This window comes from Lynx canadensis, chromosome A2, assembly GCF_007474595.2.
Source record: "Lynx canadensis isolate LIC74 chromosome A2, mLynCan4.pri.v2, whole genome shotgun sequence".
NCBI lineage: Eukaryota > Metazoa > Chordata > Mammalia > Carnivora > Felidae > Lynx > Lynx canadensis.
In genome coordinates this window covers 156,493,138-156,512,800 of record NC_044304.2, presented here as the reverse complement: position 1 = coordinate 156,512,800, position 19,663 = coordinate 156,493,138, and the positions used below count along the sequence as shown (strand labels likewise).

Below are 19,663 nucleotides of genomic sequence, written 5' to 3'. Positions count from 1 at the left end.
AGGAAAACCTGAGAACTTAAGAGTCCTTTTTGCACATCGGGAAACGCAAAGGTAAGTGACTTGGCCAAGGTCTCACAGTGATTTCTGGTCCAAGTGGGGTTGGAACGCAGCCATCCTGGTTACCCGTCTTGCTCTCTTTCACCTTTTCCAGAAACCAGCCTCATGGCACATTCGTCATGTTTGGAAAGGTCTTTGAGGGCTGTATACCCTTCAGCCTCTTTCATGGTTGTCTTTAGTACCTGCTAGGGAGGAGTCCGGGGCCAGGTAAGGTGGGGTGACAGAAGGCGGGGCAGGTGGCTGAGCGGAGGGGTCCGGCTTTGGGAGGGAGAGGCCTCGGGATCTGGGGAAGAAAGAGCAGGAGGCTGGGGCAGTGTGGTCAGCGGGAGGGCTGTGGACTTTGACACCCTCCTTCACAGACCCCTATCTCCGGAGCATCTGGCCCAGGCCATGGGCCACAGGACTCCAGCCTGTAGAGGCCTCAAGAAAAAGTTAGAGACAGGTCAGAGCTTGGTGGGGCTCCTTTTAAAGCTTCATCTTCCAGATGGGGGGTTAGGAAACCAGATGCTCTGATGGGTGGGGGAGGGGCTGTCAACCAGGGAGACCTCTCGGGGCTGGCTCAGAAAATCTTCTATTCGAGGCAGGGTGGGAGGGGAGGGGAGAATGGCTGGCCATGGAGGCACATGCTCGGGCATCGAGGAGGCTGCTTCCCCACAGCCCACAGCCCATATGCCCACCTTTGCCCTTTGGGCACTTTCTGCAAAGGTGTTAGCATCCAGGAGAACCAATGCCTTCGAATTTGAAAACCTGCAGACTTGTAGGAGATGGTCAGAACATATATGCACACACCATGACTGCTCTAGAATCTTGCTATGACATATTGGTTCATGTGACATAAATATTCCGTGCAGAACTACATGTGCAATACCGTGCAAATGCCTGTCTGAGGGGGTGGGGCTGGTGGCGCCATCCCGTTGGTCCTGGCCTCTGCCATCTCCCCGGGACCCCCTTTCTACCGCCAGCTCTGTTGTCCTCGACCGTGTTCCTCTGGGCTCCAACCAGATGTCTTGGAGCAGCAGACAGAGGCTGGGGGTCCTGTGCAGGGTCCCCCGTGGTGTGAGCATTTAGGCCAGCCGAGGCTGGAGGGTGTAGGAAACGAGGGCAAAGGGTTGGGGCCCCACTTAGCAATGGGGGTGGGGGAAGGGGGCTGGGGACGAAGGCCACACTTTGGGCGAAAGTATGACCTCCTGACCTATGAAAGCTGAAGGGACTGCGCACCCACAGAACCACATGTGACTCCACTTCGCGCAGAATCACAGGACATTTGAGTTGAAAAGGACCTTGGAGGGTTTCAAGCCCAAATCGCTGCCCAGGCAGCCCCCCATCCAGCACCAGAACCCAGTGCCCCCAGCGGGGCAGGCGGCTCGACAGCCCGTCCTCCACACCCGCCAAGTCCCTGGGTGGTGCTCTGTGGTGCATGCCTCTGTGTGTGCGTGTGTGTGTGTGCGTGTGTGTGTGTGTGTGCGCGCGCGCGTGTGCACCTGCTGACCTGCCGTCGCTCTGTGCAGGCTTTATGAGCTGGCACACAGGGCTTGTGAACCCAGTGACTGGAACAAACTCCAAGCTGAGTGAGCAGTGGCTTTGACCCCGCTGCCCTGTGCTGGCTCTATCCCCAGCCTCTCGCCTGTTTGTCCCTTGTGGCCAGCCCTGCACACGGCAGCAGAGCCCGGGAGACACCCTCCCAAAGGGCGCCGGGAGCAGGGATGGGGTGACGCAGTCAGCTGGGCCAGGAAACAAAGAGCAGAGATCAAGAGACAGAAGGAAAAGAAACCCAGGGTTCCACAGAGAGACCACTCAGAGTCATGGTCACACACTCACACACACCCCACACAATACACCACATACACATGCACACACACACGGACACCTTACATACACATGCACACAAATGCCACACATGTTAGCACACAGTCTAAGACCAAGGGAGCAGATACAACTGCAAAGAGAGCCAACAGGAGAGGAAAAGCAGAGGGAAACACAGGAAGGCAGAACAAACAAAAAGAGGGACAAAACCGGAAAAAATTAAATGTATATTTTTGGCCCTAAATTAGTGGTTCTTGATGGAGAGTGATCTTGCCCCCCGCCCCCAAGGAAATTCCAGCAATGTCCGGAGACTTTGGCTGTCACAGCCGAGGGAAGGGGATGCTACGGTCACCCAATAAGTGGCAGCTAAACATCCTGCAACGTGTGGGACAGACCCACACTAAAGAATTATTTGTTCCAACACATCAGTATTTGCAGGTTGAGAAAGCATGCCTGAAATGCACACATCGGCGGCATGCGGTGCCTACGGTCCCAGTCAGGGCTCCGCTCCAGTCCTGCACGTACTGAAGCACACGTCATCTCCCTGGCCACCTCCAGCCCTGCCAGTGTGGCCCTCAGAGGGGGCTGGTGATCCCCTGCTTCACCACTGTCCCTCTGTTGAATCCTGAGGACCTAACTCGGCTTCGAGTTCAAGCTCGGCCTGAGGCAGGAGAACTGGCTGGAAACCCTTAGCATGTTGTCACAAGCCAAGTGGAGCCTCCTTCCTGTCTGTCCTCATCTCTCCCACCCCATCCCCCCCGCCATGGGCCTTGGCCTCTTCAGTACCCACCGCCCCCCCCACGCCACCACCCCCAACGCCCTGGCGAGGTTGCAGACCAACTGCCGTGAGGCCGAGGGCAGACTGGAAGTCCATATGCTCATCCTCACACGGGACCATTGAAAGGGACAATGACTTGCTGGGGTCATAAAAGTCTTCCTAAATTTGGAGTCTAGGCAAAAGGATTTGAGAAGATGTGATGGCAAATCTCACCAAATGAGGCCAGCGGCTGTGACCACTCTCCCGTGAGCTCTAGTCTCCCTCTCACCCCCTCAGCCCCTGCATCCATAGCCTCCGGTATTCAGATACTTGAGTCAGGGATTCTGGGTTGTGGAACCAACCGCATCCTCATGGAGGAGTTCCAGCGCGACCTCACTGCCCCCTCAGAGCTGCAATCCCTGGGAGGAACAGGCAGCGTGGCCTCAAGATGTGAGTGGGCCCGCGTGGGCAGCGGCACTCAACCCTCGGCCCACCGTCCCCACTGTCCAAGCCCACGGTGCTGCGTCCAAGAACCGAGAGAACACTGTTGGCAGAAGCTTGCACTCGGCCATCTGCCCCCTCGTCTCCCTGCCCTGCGTGCCCTTGTGAGCCTGTTCTCCCTGAGTCGTGGTGACCCAACGCGAAAAGGCAGTAGCAGGTGGAGAAAGCGGCGGAAGGCAAAGAAAGTCGGGAATGACGGTGTCCTCCTGCAGCCTCCACAGGACAAACACCCCTCTGCCTTATTCCGTTTCCCACTAGCGGCTGGACTGGGGTCTTTGCCTGGAGCCCAGCAGTAAAGAGAAGGTGGGTGGGTCCGCCGGCAGACGCACTGGCTTAATGGGCACAAAGGTCCTGGTTGAAGGTTTGGGTCCTAGCGCCTCCCCCCGACCCAACCCGAACCCACTGACCCCTGGGTGGGTGGGGAAGGCGGCTAATCAGACTGTGCTGTTTGCTCAGGGCTCTATGGCCTGGCCTTGCGCCCGACAGTAGGGACAGGAGTGCAGCTTTCCCTTCAGATTTGAGGGTGGCCCTCCTACCCCCTGCCCACAGAGACACCCCACCCCTGCGCCTACGCTTCCCCCCCACCCCCACACATACAAACCCATGCTCACACGCGCACACAGGCGCATACCTCACACACACACACACACAGACACACACACACTCCTCGCTGAATCAGAGACACGTAGGAAAAAACAGACTCTGAAGCTAGGGAGTGACCCACACACACCAGTGGCTCTAAGTGCCCAGACACCCATGCCCCAGGCCATCAGGTCCCTGCTTTGCCCCTGGACTTTGCATAAGCTGGGACTCTGGTCTCTTTCCAGCAGAGGGTTGAACTAAATGCCCGCGGTGGCTCCCGGCTTGCTCCTGGGCAGTGCGACAGGGATGGGCTGTGCTGTCATCTATCCTCCCTGCTGCAAGCCACCCCACTGCCCTGGGCCTCCATCCGCCCATGGGGGTGTGGGAGTGGGTCTCAATCTGGCCACTGCCACCAATTGGCTATGGGATCTTGGGTGATTTACTTTGCCACCTTGAGGTTTATCTTTGTTTTTGTTTTTTAATCTGTAAGATGTGGACAAGAATACCTGCCCCACAGGTTTGATGTGAGTTTCTGTGGGCCCAGAAGGCAGTCACGGTGGATAGAGGCTGCCTCTACCAGAGGTGGCCAGAGAACAGGCTTGCAATACTGGGGACATGTTTACGCTAAAACAACAACAACAACAACAACAACAAAACTTCATTGTTTACCTGAAATTCCAATTTAATGGGGCGTCCTGTATTTATTTGGTAACCCAATACATATGTTGGGGATGGGTTCTAGGACTCCAGAGTAGGAGCCTATGCAGTCCAGGGGGGGCCAAATCCTGCCCACGGCTGCCCACTTTTTTGCCCTGGCCTGGGAGCTCAGGATGGATTATCCATCTCTGAGGGGCTATCGGAACAAAACAAAACATGGGTGTCAGAGGCTACATGTTTGTATGTGGTTTTGCCACCCTTAAAATGCTTACATGTACTATCTGGCCCTTTCCGGGAAAAGTTTGCCGGCCCACCCTTGGTTTTCATGTTTACATACCTATTTGGGGCCAGGCTAGAGATTAAAGTGGAAGAGTGAGAAAAAGCTGAGTCTCCAGGAGGGAAAGACACAGAAAAGACCCTGGGAGGGAGGTGGGCGCTACTCATTCCCTGTGGGGCCCGTCAGTCCCCAAGGCCGGCGACTCCTCCCCTCCTCCCTCAGGCCTAGTCTCTCAGGCTAGTCTGACCTGTCCAGGCCTTTCTATAAAAGGTCACCAGGTGTCCCAAAGTCCAAGGGAGGCCTCTCCATTCTTTGAAGGCCTCCCCTTCCTGGACTGGCCTGGGGGCAGGGAGAGAGACCCAGGCGGGCAGGGAGGGAGTTTACGCAAGGCCAAGGCCGCAGATGGAAGGCAGGTCGGCTGGCCTGTCTCTTTAAATCTCAGGTAATTTGGGAGGAGGGTGGGAGTGTCTGCAGGCTCGCTTGCTCCCAGGAGGAGCTCCCGGGGAGGAACCCAGCCGAGGGAGTCCCAGCTCTGCCAGGTGTAAGAACCTCAGAGCCCTCTGGAGTCGGGCTCTGGCACCTCGGGGAGACTCCTCAGGGAGGTAGGGACCAGGGAGGTAGGAGACGGGACCTCTACAGGGCGAGGGCAGGCCGGCCCTTGGGGGTGCTGATGTGGCCCCAAGGCTGAGTCCTCTGGGGGTCTGGCCTGGGCCTCGGCCCCCCAAGGAGCCGGCCCTACACTCCATGGGGTTGCCGCTACCCAAGGACAAGGGGTTCATTCTCTGCCTGTGGAGAAAATTCTGTAGTTGGTTCCAGAGACGGGAGTCATGGGCCCAGAGCCGAGATGAGCAGAACCTGCAGCAACAGAAGAGGTAAGCCTCAGTCTGCTCCCTCGCCCCTCCCAGCCCTCCCTGCCCCCCCACCCCCGCCTTCCTCCCCCTCTCCCCCTTCCCCTCTCAGTCTTTGTTTGGCACCTCTATTTGTACAAACTGTGCTTCCAGGCCTGGCTCCTGGGGAGCATTTTGTCTCAAAGGTCTTAGCCGGTGGGGCTAGCTCCCCTGGAGGCCAGGTGGAAGGGGAGGGAGCTGGCATGGGCACAGGTACCACCGGCTTTAAGATCCAGTCTAATTATGCAAGCCCTTCGCACTTCTCTAAAGGGCCGGGCCACCTTGCTGGGCCCTGGGAAGATGTGGCATCATGGAACCGCCAGCACAGAGGTGCTGGTAGGTCGGGACAATGCCGGATGGCCGTATTCCCTGGCCCCAGAGCAGTCTGTCCTGCAGAAACACGTAACGCAGGCACATACACATGCGGGGAGTGGATGAATGAATGATTGAATGAATGAGGCAGACAAGGAACTGCAGGCATCAGTGACCACAGAAGACAAGAGGTGATCACGGCTGCCGTTCCTACGCATTATCGCCACCAGCAGGCATTGACCAAGGCTGAATGCCAGACACGGGGATGATTTTGAACCAGAGCTGGGACCCAGCCCTGGACTTCCTTACCCTCTACGGGGGAGAGGGGTGTGGATGCTTGACCACATACCAGATGTGCGTAGGACCCATGCTCACCTGAGAGGCTCTAAAGTTTGAGCCCCTGAAAACTTCCCTAAACTCTGATGTCCCCACGCCCTAGGAGGGAGAGGAGAGGAGACATCCCTGCGTGAGATGTCCTCTCCAAAGTGTCCGTGGGTCTCCCTACCCAGGTGCTGATGCCCTAGAAGGGAGTCCTTCCGGTGGGGTGGAGCACCCCACCAGAAGGAGCACCTTCTCAGGGTCCCTGAGAAGGCAGTTAGCACATGTCTCTTCACAGAGGAAAGCCCAAAGGTTTTGTATCTGAGGGTCTTTCTCCATCTCCAAGAGCAGAGGCCTGCCTGAGCCTGCCAGGGAGCGCCTGTGGTTTTTCTTCCTTTGCCCCAGGATTCTGGGCTGGGGGTGTGTTCCTTTTTGAGCTTTGGCTTCCCCTCTCTCACACCAGCCGCCCACTTCTCTCCCCCCGGGGCCTGGGAGAGTAGGGGCTGAGCGCATGTTTGACTGATGACATCTTGAGGCACAGAATGGCATTGTTGTTGGAGAATAGGCCGTCACTGGTTCCACTCTTCCCTACCCACTCAGGACCCCGGGGCTGGGGGAGCCAGACACAGAGCACAGAAAGGCCTGGGGCTTGGAAGGGGTGGCAGAGTCGTTCTGTGTGCCAACAGGGCAAAGCAGAGACAGGGACCACAGTCTGGCTGCTTCCACTCATCTTTTCGGCCTCTATTTCTTCTGAAGACCATCGGTGGGGCTCCTCTTGCAGCCTTGGGCCAGGAGGGCCTGATGTCACTTTGAGGGATCCCCTCCTTTCCTGATCTCCCTGCCTGGTTCCATAGCTTCTCAGCCCTCTCCTTCCCACCCAGAGCCTGGAGCATTGATTCCCCTCTGGGTGGGCACTTCCAGGAAGGACACTGAAATCACCGGAAAGGGAAGTGTCCTAGGCTTTGCAGTCAACCGGCCGTAAGGGAGACTTGCCCATAACTGGGCAACTAGGAGATGACCATGTAAGTGGGGACAATATGACAGGTGAGGAGGTGGGCTGATGGCAGAAAGCAGCAGACGATGTAATGAGCACCTATCTTGTCTTCTATAACCCCAAACCTGTGGGGGGCAGTGCCGGTATCCCCTTGGGAGTGAGGCTGGCCCAAAGCGAGCAAGTGGTGAAGTCAGCTTGGTGCCAACAGTTCAGAGGGGCCTCTGGGTGGGGCTGGCGGATTCCAGGGAGTGGAGCGTAGTTCAGTGAGAGGGAAAGGCTCCGTGGTCTCCCCAGGATGACCAGGAACCCAGCATTCCTCTCTCTCTAGCAGATGTGTCTTGGGTCTTGGTCCCACTGCCCCCTCTGCTTAAATCCACAATGCTGGACCCAAGCTGAACCATTATCTTTTTCCCGTTTCTTCTTCGTCATCTCTCCCTGGACCTTGACTTGTCTTGTTTCCTGAGATTCAACATACTAAACACTTATGGAGCATAAAGCACTCTGCCAGACTTGTAGAAAATGAACATGACCTCCCTGCCCTCTAGGAGCTCACGTTCTCATGGTCAAAATGCCTCAGGATGCATCTACTTGGGTGACAAGTGAGCTTGGTGAGTGTCCTAAGAAGGGCATAAGCACGTGTCATGGGAGCAGAGAGGACGACACTGCGGTATCTGATTCTGCCTGGTGTCGGTATGCTGGGCAGCTCCCAGAGGCTCTCACATGACCCCGTTGTTGGCACTTTCTCCCTCCCACTAGATGGTGGGAAGGCAGTGAACACGGAAGGTTCTCCTCTGCTTAGATAGCTGTATAAACACGTGAAGCCATGGGTCTGTGAAAAGTAAATTGGGCCTCTCCAGTGTGTTGGGACTCCCTGCTTCACGAGGCACAGCAGACATGCATGTTGCAGGCACTTGTGCTAGAGCTGCAGGACTTGGAAGGGCGGACCGATTCCAAGTCTGCAAATAACCACTTTTCTCCCAGCTTTGGCTTCCTCATCCACTCGCCAAGAACCTGAGAGGGAGGGAGACAGCCCACAAGTGGCCAGCGTGTGCACGCATGCTTCCTCCCCACACACGACTGCCTTCATCTGTGGTCACTGCTCTGGGCTGACCCCCTCCCCCTGAGAGAAATCAGGAAGAACCATAAAACTAGAAGAACCACATAATTTAGCGGTGAGAGCCTGGGGCTAGGTTCTTGGCCAAGCGTTCTGCTTTTAACTCTGTGTGATCTAGCAACAATCTGGTTGTGCTGCCTCAGTTTCCTTTTCTGACAAATGAAAGACTCATTCAGCCCATGCCACAGGGTTGTAAGGAGCAAACGTGATCATATCCTTACGACCTCTATACCCTTTTGGAAGCTGAAAAGCACATTTAACAAATGGGATTACTGTGATGAAAAAAAACCAAAAATACAACAGTCAAAGGCAACACCCAACATTGGCAGGAGTTTGAGGGGCTGGGCACCTCCTTTCTTTCAGGGATGTATCCTCCTGGGAACCTCTACACTGAGCTCCACGTCGCGTGTGCCCTCCCTTTCCCAAATGGCGTGCTCGTCTGACAGGGTGCTTGGAGAGAGACCAGTGGGACCCATGTCTGTGGACATGGCTCCTGTGCCTCTAATCCCTCTCCAAAGCCTGAGCCACAGAGAAGAGGGATGGGGAAATGGCCAGTGGGGTCCTAGTCCCAGCTCTGCCTCTGACTTGTTTGGACAAGTCACCTCGGGACTCCAGGCTTCTTTCTCCATCTGTGACATGGACAGATAGGTTAGATTTCTAGCAACTTTCTAGCTCTAAAATTTTGGTTTGAATTCTCCTCCAAAGGTGCTCTGGATCTTGTCTCGTTTCCAGCAACCAAATGCAGAACTTTGCTCATGTGCATGTAGGCATGGACACATTCTCAAGAAGGAAGAGGTTGAGTGTGGGACTTCAGCTCAGGTCACGATCTCACATTTCATGGGTTCGAGCCCCGTGTCCCCACATGGGGCTCTGCTGACAGCTCAGAGCCTGCTTCAGATTCTGTGCCTCCCTCTTTCTCTGTCCCTCCCCCACTTTCACTCTGTCTCTCTCTCAAAAATAAGTAAAACAAAAACAAAAACAAAGAAGGAGGAGGAGGGGAGGACAGAGTGCAGGAAACAGGGAGAAAGGGAGAGATACTTTCTGCTGGCCCAGAGGGAATCTTAAGGAGGAGATCAGTGATTTGTTTACTATGTAAAAAATGGGCTAGGTTTTGTAATTTGGTTTTCACCAGTCTAATATTGAGCAAAACCATTCAATTTTATAATTATTGTTCAGCAAAGTAAAGCATGCTAAATTCTGAAAACAGCTTTCATACAGCTTTCATACTGCTATAATTTCACATTTTGTCTGTAATTTCTTTTTGCTACTTAATCAGCAAGTGCTCCAAAGGCTTTACCTTTTTGTTTCTCTCTTAAATATTTAACAATCTGTAAGAAAGCACGTATAGGGAGTTTCTCATTCTTTTTAATGTGAAGAGTCCTCTTTTAAAAAAAAATCGTTTATGAACAATTCAAGCTATAGGTCAGGAATTCCCTACCTTGCAGATGGACATTTTGGACAGAATAATTCTTCGTTGTAGGAGACTGGCCTGCATAAGATCCTCCTGAACAGCATCCCTGCCTTCTACCCACTAGATGCCAGTGGCACCTCTCCACCCTACCCCAGTTGTGACAACCAAAAATGTCTCCAGGTGTTGCCAGATTCCTTGGTGGGTGGGGGGGGGTGTTCACCCCTGGTTGAGAGCTACAGCTCTCAACCACCATTTGTAAACAAGAGATTCTGGTAGCGATGTTAACTAATCTACTAAATAAAGTAAAATTTCCCCCTGGAAGGGACCAAGTATAATGTAACCATTCAAACCAGAAGGTATGTTATCAGTATCTCCTCTTCCTGCCTTGGGGAGGTGCCTGGTAGAGACCTAGTAAAGACGTGTAGATTTTGCTCCAGATCTAAACGTCTGTGCTGGGTTGCTCTGGTAGAAACCGCTCGTGTCTCAGGCACAAAAATTGTTGGATGGGTCTGCTCTTGTGCCTTTTTTCTGGGTCCCAAGGGTAGTCAGGTTTTGGGGTTCCGACTGACTGCCAAGATCCTGACTGAGGGCTTTCTCTGCTGTCCCCTTGTGGCCCTATGGTGCCACTGCAAGTAATTGCCTTATCTGATCCCCTCGGAACCATTCATACACTGCCCCCTTTTTCGTTGAATTCTGGAGTTTGCCACCCAAAAGAGACCAGTTCTCTACAAACTTTGCCAGATAAGATGCGGGACATGGAGTTAAATTCGAATTTCATATAAATGATTAACAAGTCGTTAGTATGTCCCAAATGTCACATGGGACATAGTTATATTAAAAAAGTATTGGCTGGAAATCTAAAATTAAAATCTAAAGGAGCACCCTGCATTTTTATTTGGTAAATCTGGCAAGCCCCAATGGACAGCAACTCCTTGTTGTTTCCTGGCCCGCTAGGGCAGTCGGCAAGGCAAGAGAAAGAGCACATAGGAATGGAGGCTTGTCGGCGACATTTGTGGCCTTCAGAGACACGCAGGGACCCAAAGGGGTGTCTGTGGGCCTTCCGCCAACTAGCCTCCCCACTCATATTTTAGGAAGTAGGGAGCAGAACCCTGCACTTGGGCAAGAAGCTCCCTTGGGTCCATTTGTAACTTTGCCATTAACTTTAGTCAAAATAGGCCATAGAGCCAGAAGCTAATTGAAAGAGAGCAGGGAAAGGAAACAGACAGGAGAAAGTGGCTGACCTCCGCCCTCAAGTGTCCCTTGTGTAGAGGAAAGACTGTACTAATCACAACACACAGTGAAAGATGCAAAAATAAAGGGCCAGACTATATAGTGTGGAAAACTTCCTGGGAGGGTGTGTATGTGTGTTGGGGAATAGGGCTGGCTCTAGAATATTTATAGAGGAGGGGTTTGGGCAAATTGTTGGAAAGGCAGTGGTGGTGGTGAAGGGGGTGTGGAAAATTTGCTTTGCAGCTGTGTTTGTATATTAAGCATACTGTTTTTTACTTAGATTACATGTTCGCCTAAGGTTGGCTTAAAGGGTGGCCAATGGAGATAATAAGCAGGGGCAGGGAGGCCACACTACCTTCTGCTACTGCTACAAATTCATTCATTCTGCAGATGGTGGTGGAGTGTCTACCGTATGCAGAGCACATCCCTAGGCATTGGGGTTACAGAACAGAAATGAACAGGGTGAGGCAGACGCTCTGGATTCCAGGTGGAAGTTACATATGGCACAAGCCTCGGGAGAATGGAGTGTTCGGGGGCGGGGGGTGGCAGTGGTGGGGCCAGAATAGCTGGGATAAGGAGTGAATGGGAGGAGGAAAGAGGGGAAAATAAGGCCACCGAAGCTAGAAAGGATCTCTGTATTCTTTCTCCGTGGGCATTTAAGGACCCATCAGACTTTTCTTTTCTTTTCTTTTTACATTTATTTATTTTTGAGAGATGGGGCACAAGTAGGGGAGGGGCAGAGAGAGAAGGAGACACAGAATCCGAAGCAGGCTCCAGGCTCTGAGCTGTCGGCACAGAGCCCGACGCAGGGCTCGAACTCACAGACCGTGAGATCATGACCCGAGCCGAAGTCGGACGCTCAACCGACTGAGCCACCCAGGCGCCCCTCCCATCAGACTTTTCTAAACGGTGATGGCAATGCCATTTAGAGGGTGTACCTTGGCAGCATGGAGAAGGGTGGATTGGTGGTAAATAGGGCACGGGAAACTAGCTAGAATATTTTGCTAACGAGGGGCAGAATAGAGAATGAAGACATGGACGATGAGGGTCGGTAGGCACGAGGAGGTAGGGATTGAATGTTGAATTGACAAAGCCTGATGGCCATCCAAGTGGCATGGAAGTGGGGGCAGGGAAGCTGGGGCCAACACTCTGGGGGATATGAGTCTTGTGCTCCTTCCTCCTCTCCTGATCACCCTCCCGTCCCGGCTCTTGGAGTTGATTTCCTGCCAGCACCAGTGTGTGATCTTCCATTCACATAGTTGGCCATCTATGGATAAGTGGCGTTATTTCATTTAGATCCCATAGAAAGACCAAATGGCTCCAGGCCAAGAGAGAAATTGAACAGAGGGGGCCCCATGGGTCTTAGTTGGGCTAAGTTTTTATAGTAATACAGGTTTTTAGTTCATTGTAGGAATAAAACTCAAAAGGGTTTGGTGAATCAGAGGAGATGATTTGTGTGTGTGTGTGTGTGTGTGTGCCTAAAACAAGTGGGAAGCAGACAGGAAGTAGAAAGAAACTACACTCTGCTTAGGGGTCAGAACAAAAAGGATCCACTGTTGCTCTCTGACGGAGCTCTGAGGATGCTGTGGTTGGAAAGGAAGCGCCGGGATCAACGGGCTTTGCTGAGAAGGTCTGGAAAGGCGAGCATCATGTCGCTGGGGAAATCTAGCCTCTACTTGTTGACTTTCTTCACGAATATGAGGGAGGAATTCCTTGTACCCTTGGTCCATGAAAACAAGGCTTATCTCGGGGGTAATCACGGGGCACTTAGTGAAGCTAAACAGGGTTGCCCCAGAGGTCAGTAGGTCAGGAGGTGAATGAGTACTTTAACTCCTCCCCTCCGTACCCGATATGCACAGATAACACACACACACATATTCTGGTCCCAGCACTCAGGGGATGGGAAACCAGTCACTGATGCTTCGCCCACACAAGCTGAAAGGGGGAACAGTTGGTTTGGGGTAGCTAACCGGTCAAGAAAAAATCCGGCAACCCTCGGGACGCTGCTGACCTCAATTCCCTGGATCAAGTTCAGGGTCTGAGGTGCACGTGTCTGTATATGAAGGAGCCAAGCCATCAGCCCTCACTGCACCACTGGGCACGCTCACCATCGCCACCTTTCTGATCCCATTCCCTTCTAGGATCTGGGAGTCTCCTCTCCTTCTAGCTGCCAAGGAGAACAACGTCCAGGCTCTCAACAAGCTACTCAAGTATGAGGCCTGTGAGGTGCACCAGAGAGGTAAGGGGCAGAGCCCTCAGCACCCGTCAGAGCTACACATGTGGCTCCCAGTGTAGCCCAGGACCTTCTGTAGTGGGCCCCTAAATGCTTATGGTCACCATGCCCCTGCCCCATGGAAGCCATATGACTCTTCTTTCTGCCAACACCAGGAGCCATGGGGGAGACAGCACTGCACATAGCGGCCCTCTATGACAACCTGGAGGCCGCCATGGTGCTGATGGAGGCTGCCCCGGAGCTGGTCTTTGAGCCCATGACATCGGAACTGTACGAGGGTGAGGGTGCTGGGTGTTTTAAGCCAGTCTCTGCAGTGGATTAACTCGGGGCGACCAAAGAGGGCTTTGTTCCTCCCCCCATCTCCCTTTGTTCTTCTCATCCTCACCGCGCACCGTTAGAACACCAACCCCCCAAAATGCAAGGGGAGAAGAGGCAGCAGCTGGTTTCCCTGGGTACCCTGCCAGACCGGGGGCTCCGTGACACCCCCCTGCCACCTCAGGCTGCAGGAGTGAGGAGGACTGGGTGTAGATATGGGAGGGACCCTTGCAGGATCCTGGGGACAGACCCCATGACTGAGGCTTTCTCTGGGCCAGGTCAGACCGCCCTGCACATAGCCATCGTGAACCAGAACGTGAACTTGGTGAGAGCCCTGCTTGCCCACGGGGCCAGCGTGTCTGCGAGAGCCACAGGCACGGCGTTCCGCCGCAGCCCCCGCAACCTCATCTACTTTGGTGAGAGCGGGGCCGGGGCTGGGAGGAAGGGACATGGGGAGGTGGGCAAGAGCAAAGGGAGGGCGGGCCGAGGAGGGCCGGAAGCAGCTGGGCCTTTCAGGGTATCAGGCCAGAGCCAAGCCTCCCTGCGCCGCGTGCTCCATCCCTGCCTCTGCTTCTGCTGACGAGCGTCCCCAAGCCCAGAGCTGCCACGCGAGGGCAAGGAGGCAGTCACTCGGGGACGCTGCCCATCCCCCAGCCCATCGGGCCCTCACGGCAGCGAGCCTTCTGTGTCCACAGGGGAGCACCCCTTGTCCTTTGCTGCCTGCGTGGGCAGTGAGGAGATGGTGAGGCTGCTCATTGAGCATGGAGCTGACATCCGGGCCCAGGACTCCCTGGGTAAGAGCTGGGGGCCGGAAGGGCAGGGGCCACCCCAGGTCGGGCAGGGCATCAGCGGGGACTTCAGCGCAACGGCCACGTGACGCCCGCGTCCTCCCCCAGGAAACACCGTGTTGCACATCCTCGTCCTGCAGCCCAACAAGACCTTTGCCTGCCAGATGTACAACCTGCTGCTGTCCTATGATGGGCGCAGGGACCACCTGCAGTCCCTGGACCTCGTGCCCAATCACCAGGGTCTCACCCCCTTCAAGCTGGCCGGAGTGGAGGGCAACACCGTGGTGAGGGACACTCCCCTGGCCCCATGGCGGCCTTTCAAAGACCCTTGGTGCCCAACTGCCCGGAGGGTGGGGCCCCTTCCTCCCTACTCTGTCGCTAAATGTTCAGCCTCAGGGACCCCTGGGCGGGAGGCTTTGAGAATGTCGCTTTAGGACATGTGCTCTGGGAGCCCGGCGTTCTGTTCCCTTTGCCCGTCCTCCTCTTTCAGATCCTTATAGGGTGTGTGGGAAAGAAAGACTACTAGAAAAAAGGAGGCTCACGCAACTAACTGTCCGTCAGTCGCAAGGAGCGGGCCGTAGCCGTCGTCAGCGGTGGAGACCCCCCGGCCCAGCTTCTCACACTGACCCTCCGACTCACCCCCGTGTCTTCTCAGATGTTCCAGCACCTGATGCAGAAGCGGAAGCACATCCAGTGGACCTACGGGCCGCTGACCTCCACTCTCTACGACCTCACCGAGATCGACTCTTCAGGGGATGAGCAGTCTCTCCTGGAACTTATTGTTACCACCAAGAAGCGGGAGGTACGGGTCGTAGGGTCAGAAAGCAGCTGGCGAGGGAAGTCAGGGTCTCCGAGGTGCCCGCTCTATTTTCTTTCTGCCGCAGGCTCGCCAGATCCTGGACCAGACCCCGGTGAAAGAGCTGGTGAGCCTCAAGTGGAAGAAATACGGGCGGCCGTACTTCTGCGTGCTGGGCACCATATACCTGCTGTACATCATCTGTTTCACCGTGTGCTGCGTCTACCGCCCCCTCAAGCCCAGGACCAATAACCACACTGGTCCCCGGGACAACACGCTCCTACAGCAGAAGCTACTTCAGGTGATGCCCTAGGGGCGGCTGAGCTCAGGGCAGGATTCAGCTCCCTGTCCTTCCTCAGCCCCGCATCGCTTACCTGCTCTCCAGCCCCCGTTTCTCCCTCACCCAGCTCTCAATTACGTAGGCACAAACTCAAAGTACAGACACACAGAAACACACATATGCTCAAAGGGCAGTTTGAGAGAGCCCAGCCTACCAGGTTAAAAACAATCCTACAGGGCTGGTGACTTTATACAGGAGACACGGACTCATGCCTAGGGACAGACAGGCAGGATGCATGGGGTCCCTGAGTGTTCTGACCCTGTTTCCCCTTCAGGAGGCCTATGTGAGCCCCCAGGATGACCTCCGCCTGGTGGGGGAGCTCGTGACCGTCATCGGAGCTGTGCTCATTCTGCTTGCAGAGGTGAGGATGGTCAGGATCTAGGGTGAGGCTGTTGGCCCCAGGGATCCAGCCCGAGCCCCAGTCTACAAGTGCCTTTGTGTCTTCCTGGCCTCTCTCCAGATTCCAGACATCTTCAGGGTGGGGGTCACTCGCTTCTTTGGACAGACCATCCTCGGAGGGCCATTCCACGTCCTCATGTGAGTCTCCTTGCTCTCCACCAATGCCCCCACTCACTCCCTGGATTCCCGACCCCTGGACAATCACTGGAGAAAATTAATTCCAGAGATCCTTCTCCAATGATTGTGTGCCCTTGTGTACTGAACTTGGGGAGGCCAAATGTGAGTGTGTGGGTGCAGTCCCCAGGACAATCCTGGTCTCTTCTCATTCCCCCTCTGCTCCCCACCCCCAGCATCACCTATGCCTGCATGGTGCTGGTGACCATGGTGATGCGGCTCACGAACGCCAATGGGGAGGTGGTGCCCATGTCCTTCGCCCTGGTGCTGGGCTGGTGCAATGTCATGTACTTCGCCCGAGGATTCCAGATGTTGGGCCCTTTCACCATCATGATCCAGAAGGTCCGTGCCCCCACCCCCCCCACCCCACGCCCCGCCCCAAGCTTTCTAGAGAAAGGTCCTGGAGTGGGGGCTGCGGCAAACATTTTTCTGAAAGACCAGATAATAGATGGAAGATTTTGCAGCCACATGTGGGTCTCTATTGCATTTTCGTTCCTTTTCCTCCTCCTCCTCCTTCTTTTTGTTTTCTCAATCCTTGAAAAATGTGAAAAGCATTCTTAGTTCAAGGGCCATACCCAAACAGTCCAAGGAGATTTGCCATGCAGCCACAGCTTGCTAACCCCTGGAGGGCAGAACTGTGGGACTTCTCGGGGCGAGTCCAGTGAGAGGCCACAAGGGGCAGTTGCTCAGGGGACCCATGTGGAGGTATTTTCCTTCCTCTCCTCCCTTTAGATGATTTTTGGCGACCTGATGCGATTCTGCTGGCTGATGGCTGTGGTCATCCTGGGCTTTGCCTCAGGTAAATCATCTGGCCGGGAAGGGGCCGTGGGAAGGGGAGGTTGGAGGAGGCTGGAGAGCCCAGAATGCCTGTGGATAAATGTGGGGGAAGCTGGGAGGGAAGACAGGGATAGGAGGCTGTCAGGTCTGAGGATGGAACATGCCTGGAGGTGAGACAAAACTGGGAGTGCTTCCAGACGTGCCTCTTGGGATCAGGATAAGCCATACTGAAAATAAGGGAATGTAAGAACCCAAAGCATGGCGCGCGGAAGGCTGGATGGGGACACTGGATGGAGAAGAGGGAAACAGGGCTGGAATGGGCAGCAAAGAGCTGGCCGTGGTCCAGTCTGGTATGTGGTTGCCATGGTAACTCTCACCCCCTTGGGTGGAGCAGCCTTCTATATCATCTTCCAGACAGAGGACCCCGACGAGCTGGGCCATTTCTACGACTACCCCATGGCGCTGTTCAGCACCTTCGAGCTGTTCCTCACCGTCATCGACGGGCCTGCCAACTATGACGTGGATTTGCCCTTCATGTACAGCATCACCTACGCTGCCTTCGCCATCATCGCCACGCTGCTCATGCTCAACCTCCTTATCGCCATGATGGGTGACACTCACTGGCGGGTGGCCCACGAGCGGGATGAGCTCTGGAGGGCGCAGGTGAGCCCCCTGGTGACCGGGAGGGCTAGTGCAGGCCATTCCCCGCCCCAGCCAAGGACCGAGCTGAACTCAGACAGAAGCAGGATATTTTGACCCCACGTAGGTTTAGACGGTTTTACTGCGCAGGACACAAAATAACGCAGAGTATTCGCAATACAACGGACTAATACCTGAACAGCTGAAAAGAATTCATCATTTTCCCAAAAAGTAAAACCTCAGGCTTTTCTAGAAGAATCAACAAGAAATACAACTAATGGTGGATGAAAGTGCATTTAGGAAATCAGTCTGTAAAACCTGACGCAGAAAACTTGGACAGGTTAAAAAGAAATGCTACAAAAACTTCCCAGAGGAGCGGAAGTTATCTTCGGTCAGATCATCACGATGGAGACAGAAGACCATTAAATGAGTCAAAGCACCGTTTAAAAATATACTTAGAAAATAATTTCTCTCCACAAAAATAAAAATGCAAACCCCCCAAACTGAATGGCACTTTGCTGTGCTGTGTAGAGCAGAGTTAAACGGCCCTAGGTTGGCTAAATGGGGTTTGCTCAGGAAAATAGGTTTCCATGCACATGTCCTGATATTCGATTTCTCAGTAGGGTGGTAGCATTTATAAGTGGCCTTTATGTCTGTAGGGTCAAAATATCCTGTGGCCCTGAGGATCCCTTTCTGTCTGCTTTGCCCTCCTTCCTGTCTCCTTAGGGCGGGGTCCCTCAACCTCCTGCAGGAGCAGCGCGGGTGTCGGGTCCCGGGGTAAAGAGCTGTGGGCTCATGTCCCATGGACTCTGTCCCACAGAAGAGGGTCAGCCAAGCTGACACCCCGCACCCCCCAGCTTGGGGGTGTTGTCCCCTCTTGGAGGCCATGAGCTCCTGCGTTTCCTAGCTACTGCTACACTGTCCTCCCTCCGCCCGACGCCCTCTCCTCTTCCCGCCCTCCTCAGTCCATTTCTCGGTCAGCACCCCACCTCTGATGGCCCCTTCGGCCCCCACACGCAGGTGGTGGCCACCACGGTGATGCTGGAGCGGAAGCTGCCTCGCTGCCTGTGGCCTCGCTCGGGGATCTGCGGGCGCGAGTATGGGCTGGGGGACCGCTGGTTCCTGCGGTGAGTTCCTGCCGGGCTGGACGGCCTCCTGCTCCCGGGGCCCTGCGCCCGTTGACCCGCGTTGCCCGGAGGTCCCCTAAGGGATCCCTGCTGTTAAGGGAGGGGCCCCGCTAGATGCTCGGGCCCCCCGAAAGCCGCCGCTGAGATGCCGGCAGCCCCCGTGTGCGCACTAGCCGCAGTGGTGGGAAAAGGCCGGTCACGGTGGGATGGGGTGAGCGGAGGACACGACGCGGGCGCGGGTCCGGGGCAGCCCGTCCGTCCTCGGCTGCCTCTCACGGCCTTGCGCTCCACAGGGTGGAAGACAGACAGGATCTCAACCGGCAGCGGATGCGGCGCTACGCACATGCCTTCCACATCCCGGCCTCCGAGGACTCGGACAAAGCCTCGGAGAAACTGCGGCCGGACCACCCCTCGGGCCCCCACCTGTGTCCGTCCACCCCCTCGGTGTCCCGAAGTACCTCCCGCAGCAGCGCCAACTGGGAGAGGCTTCGGCAAGGCACCCTGAGGAGGGAACTGAGGGGGTTGGTCAACAGGGGTCTGGAAGACGGGGAAGGCTGGGAGTATCAGATCTGAGCCCAGTCTACCGTCTGGCCCCAGCAGCTGCTCTAATTTTCCCCGGGGGGTGGGGCATCAACACGCAAAACCCAAACACCTCTCCCCGGTGGGGGAGGAAGGCGGAAGGCACCCCCTCCCCCGCCCCCTTGAGGAATGCAGCTGGGGAATCGCTGCCCCAGGTCCCCACTACTCGTTCGGCTCAGGGGGCGAATAGAAAGCAAGGGGGGAGGTGGCCCTCGCCTCACCCCGAGCACAGGGCTGGTGCCAGTGAGGACGAGGCTGCGGGCTCTTCGGCCTTACTGAAGTACTCTGCACTGTCAGAGCAAAGCACTTTAAGGACAGGCTTGCCGCCTCTGCCCCAGGGTCATGGTGGGAAGGGGACAGTCCTTCCCAGGGTGCTCCAGACAGCTGGGTGGGGGGAGGCACGTGGAGAGCAGGAGTGAGGGGGACAGGAACCGCTTTGGGGGCGGGGTAAAGCTGCTTCAGTCTTGCCACCTTCTACCTTCCAATAAAGCCGTTCCCTGCTCTGCTTCCTTGCGCATTCGGCTCTGCCGTGTCCCCTTCCGGCAATGGCCCTGCGCTCCTTCTCCGAGGCCTTCCCAGCCCTTCCTCGCAGACTC

At 55.4% G+C, this 19,663-nt stretch overlaps 1 protein-coding gene across 1 annotated transcript; it reads left to right on the top strand.

Moving 5' to 3' along the window:
* Positions 1-5,140: 5,140 nt before the first annotated feature.
* On the top strand, positions 5,141-19,582 carry TRPV6 (transient receptor potential cation channel subfamily V member 6). Its single transcript, XM_030308620.2, has 15 exons — positions 5,141-5,506; positions 13,042-13,139; positions 13,289-13,411; positions 13,727-13,864; positions 14,144-14,242; positions 14,345-14,520; positions 14,892-15,038; positions 15,121-15,333; positions 15,647-15,733; positions 15,833-15,909; positions 16,122-16,287; positions 16,678-16,744; positions 17,117-17,385; positions 18,382-18,488; positions 18,782-19,582. The coding sequence occupies exons 1-15, from the start codon at positions 5,379-5,381 to the stop codon at positions 19,059-19,061; spliced, it is 2,175 nt and encodes a 724-aa protein (XP_030164480.1). The 5' UTR covers positions 5,141-5,378; the 3' UTR covers positions 19,062-19,582.
* The last annotated feature ends 81 nt before the right edge of the window (positions 19,583-19,663 follow it).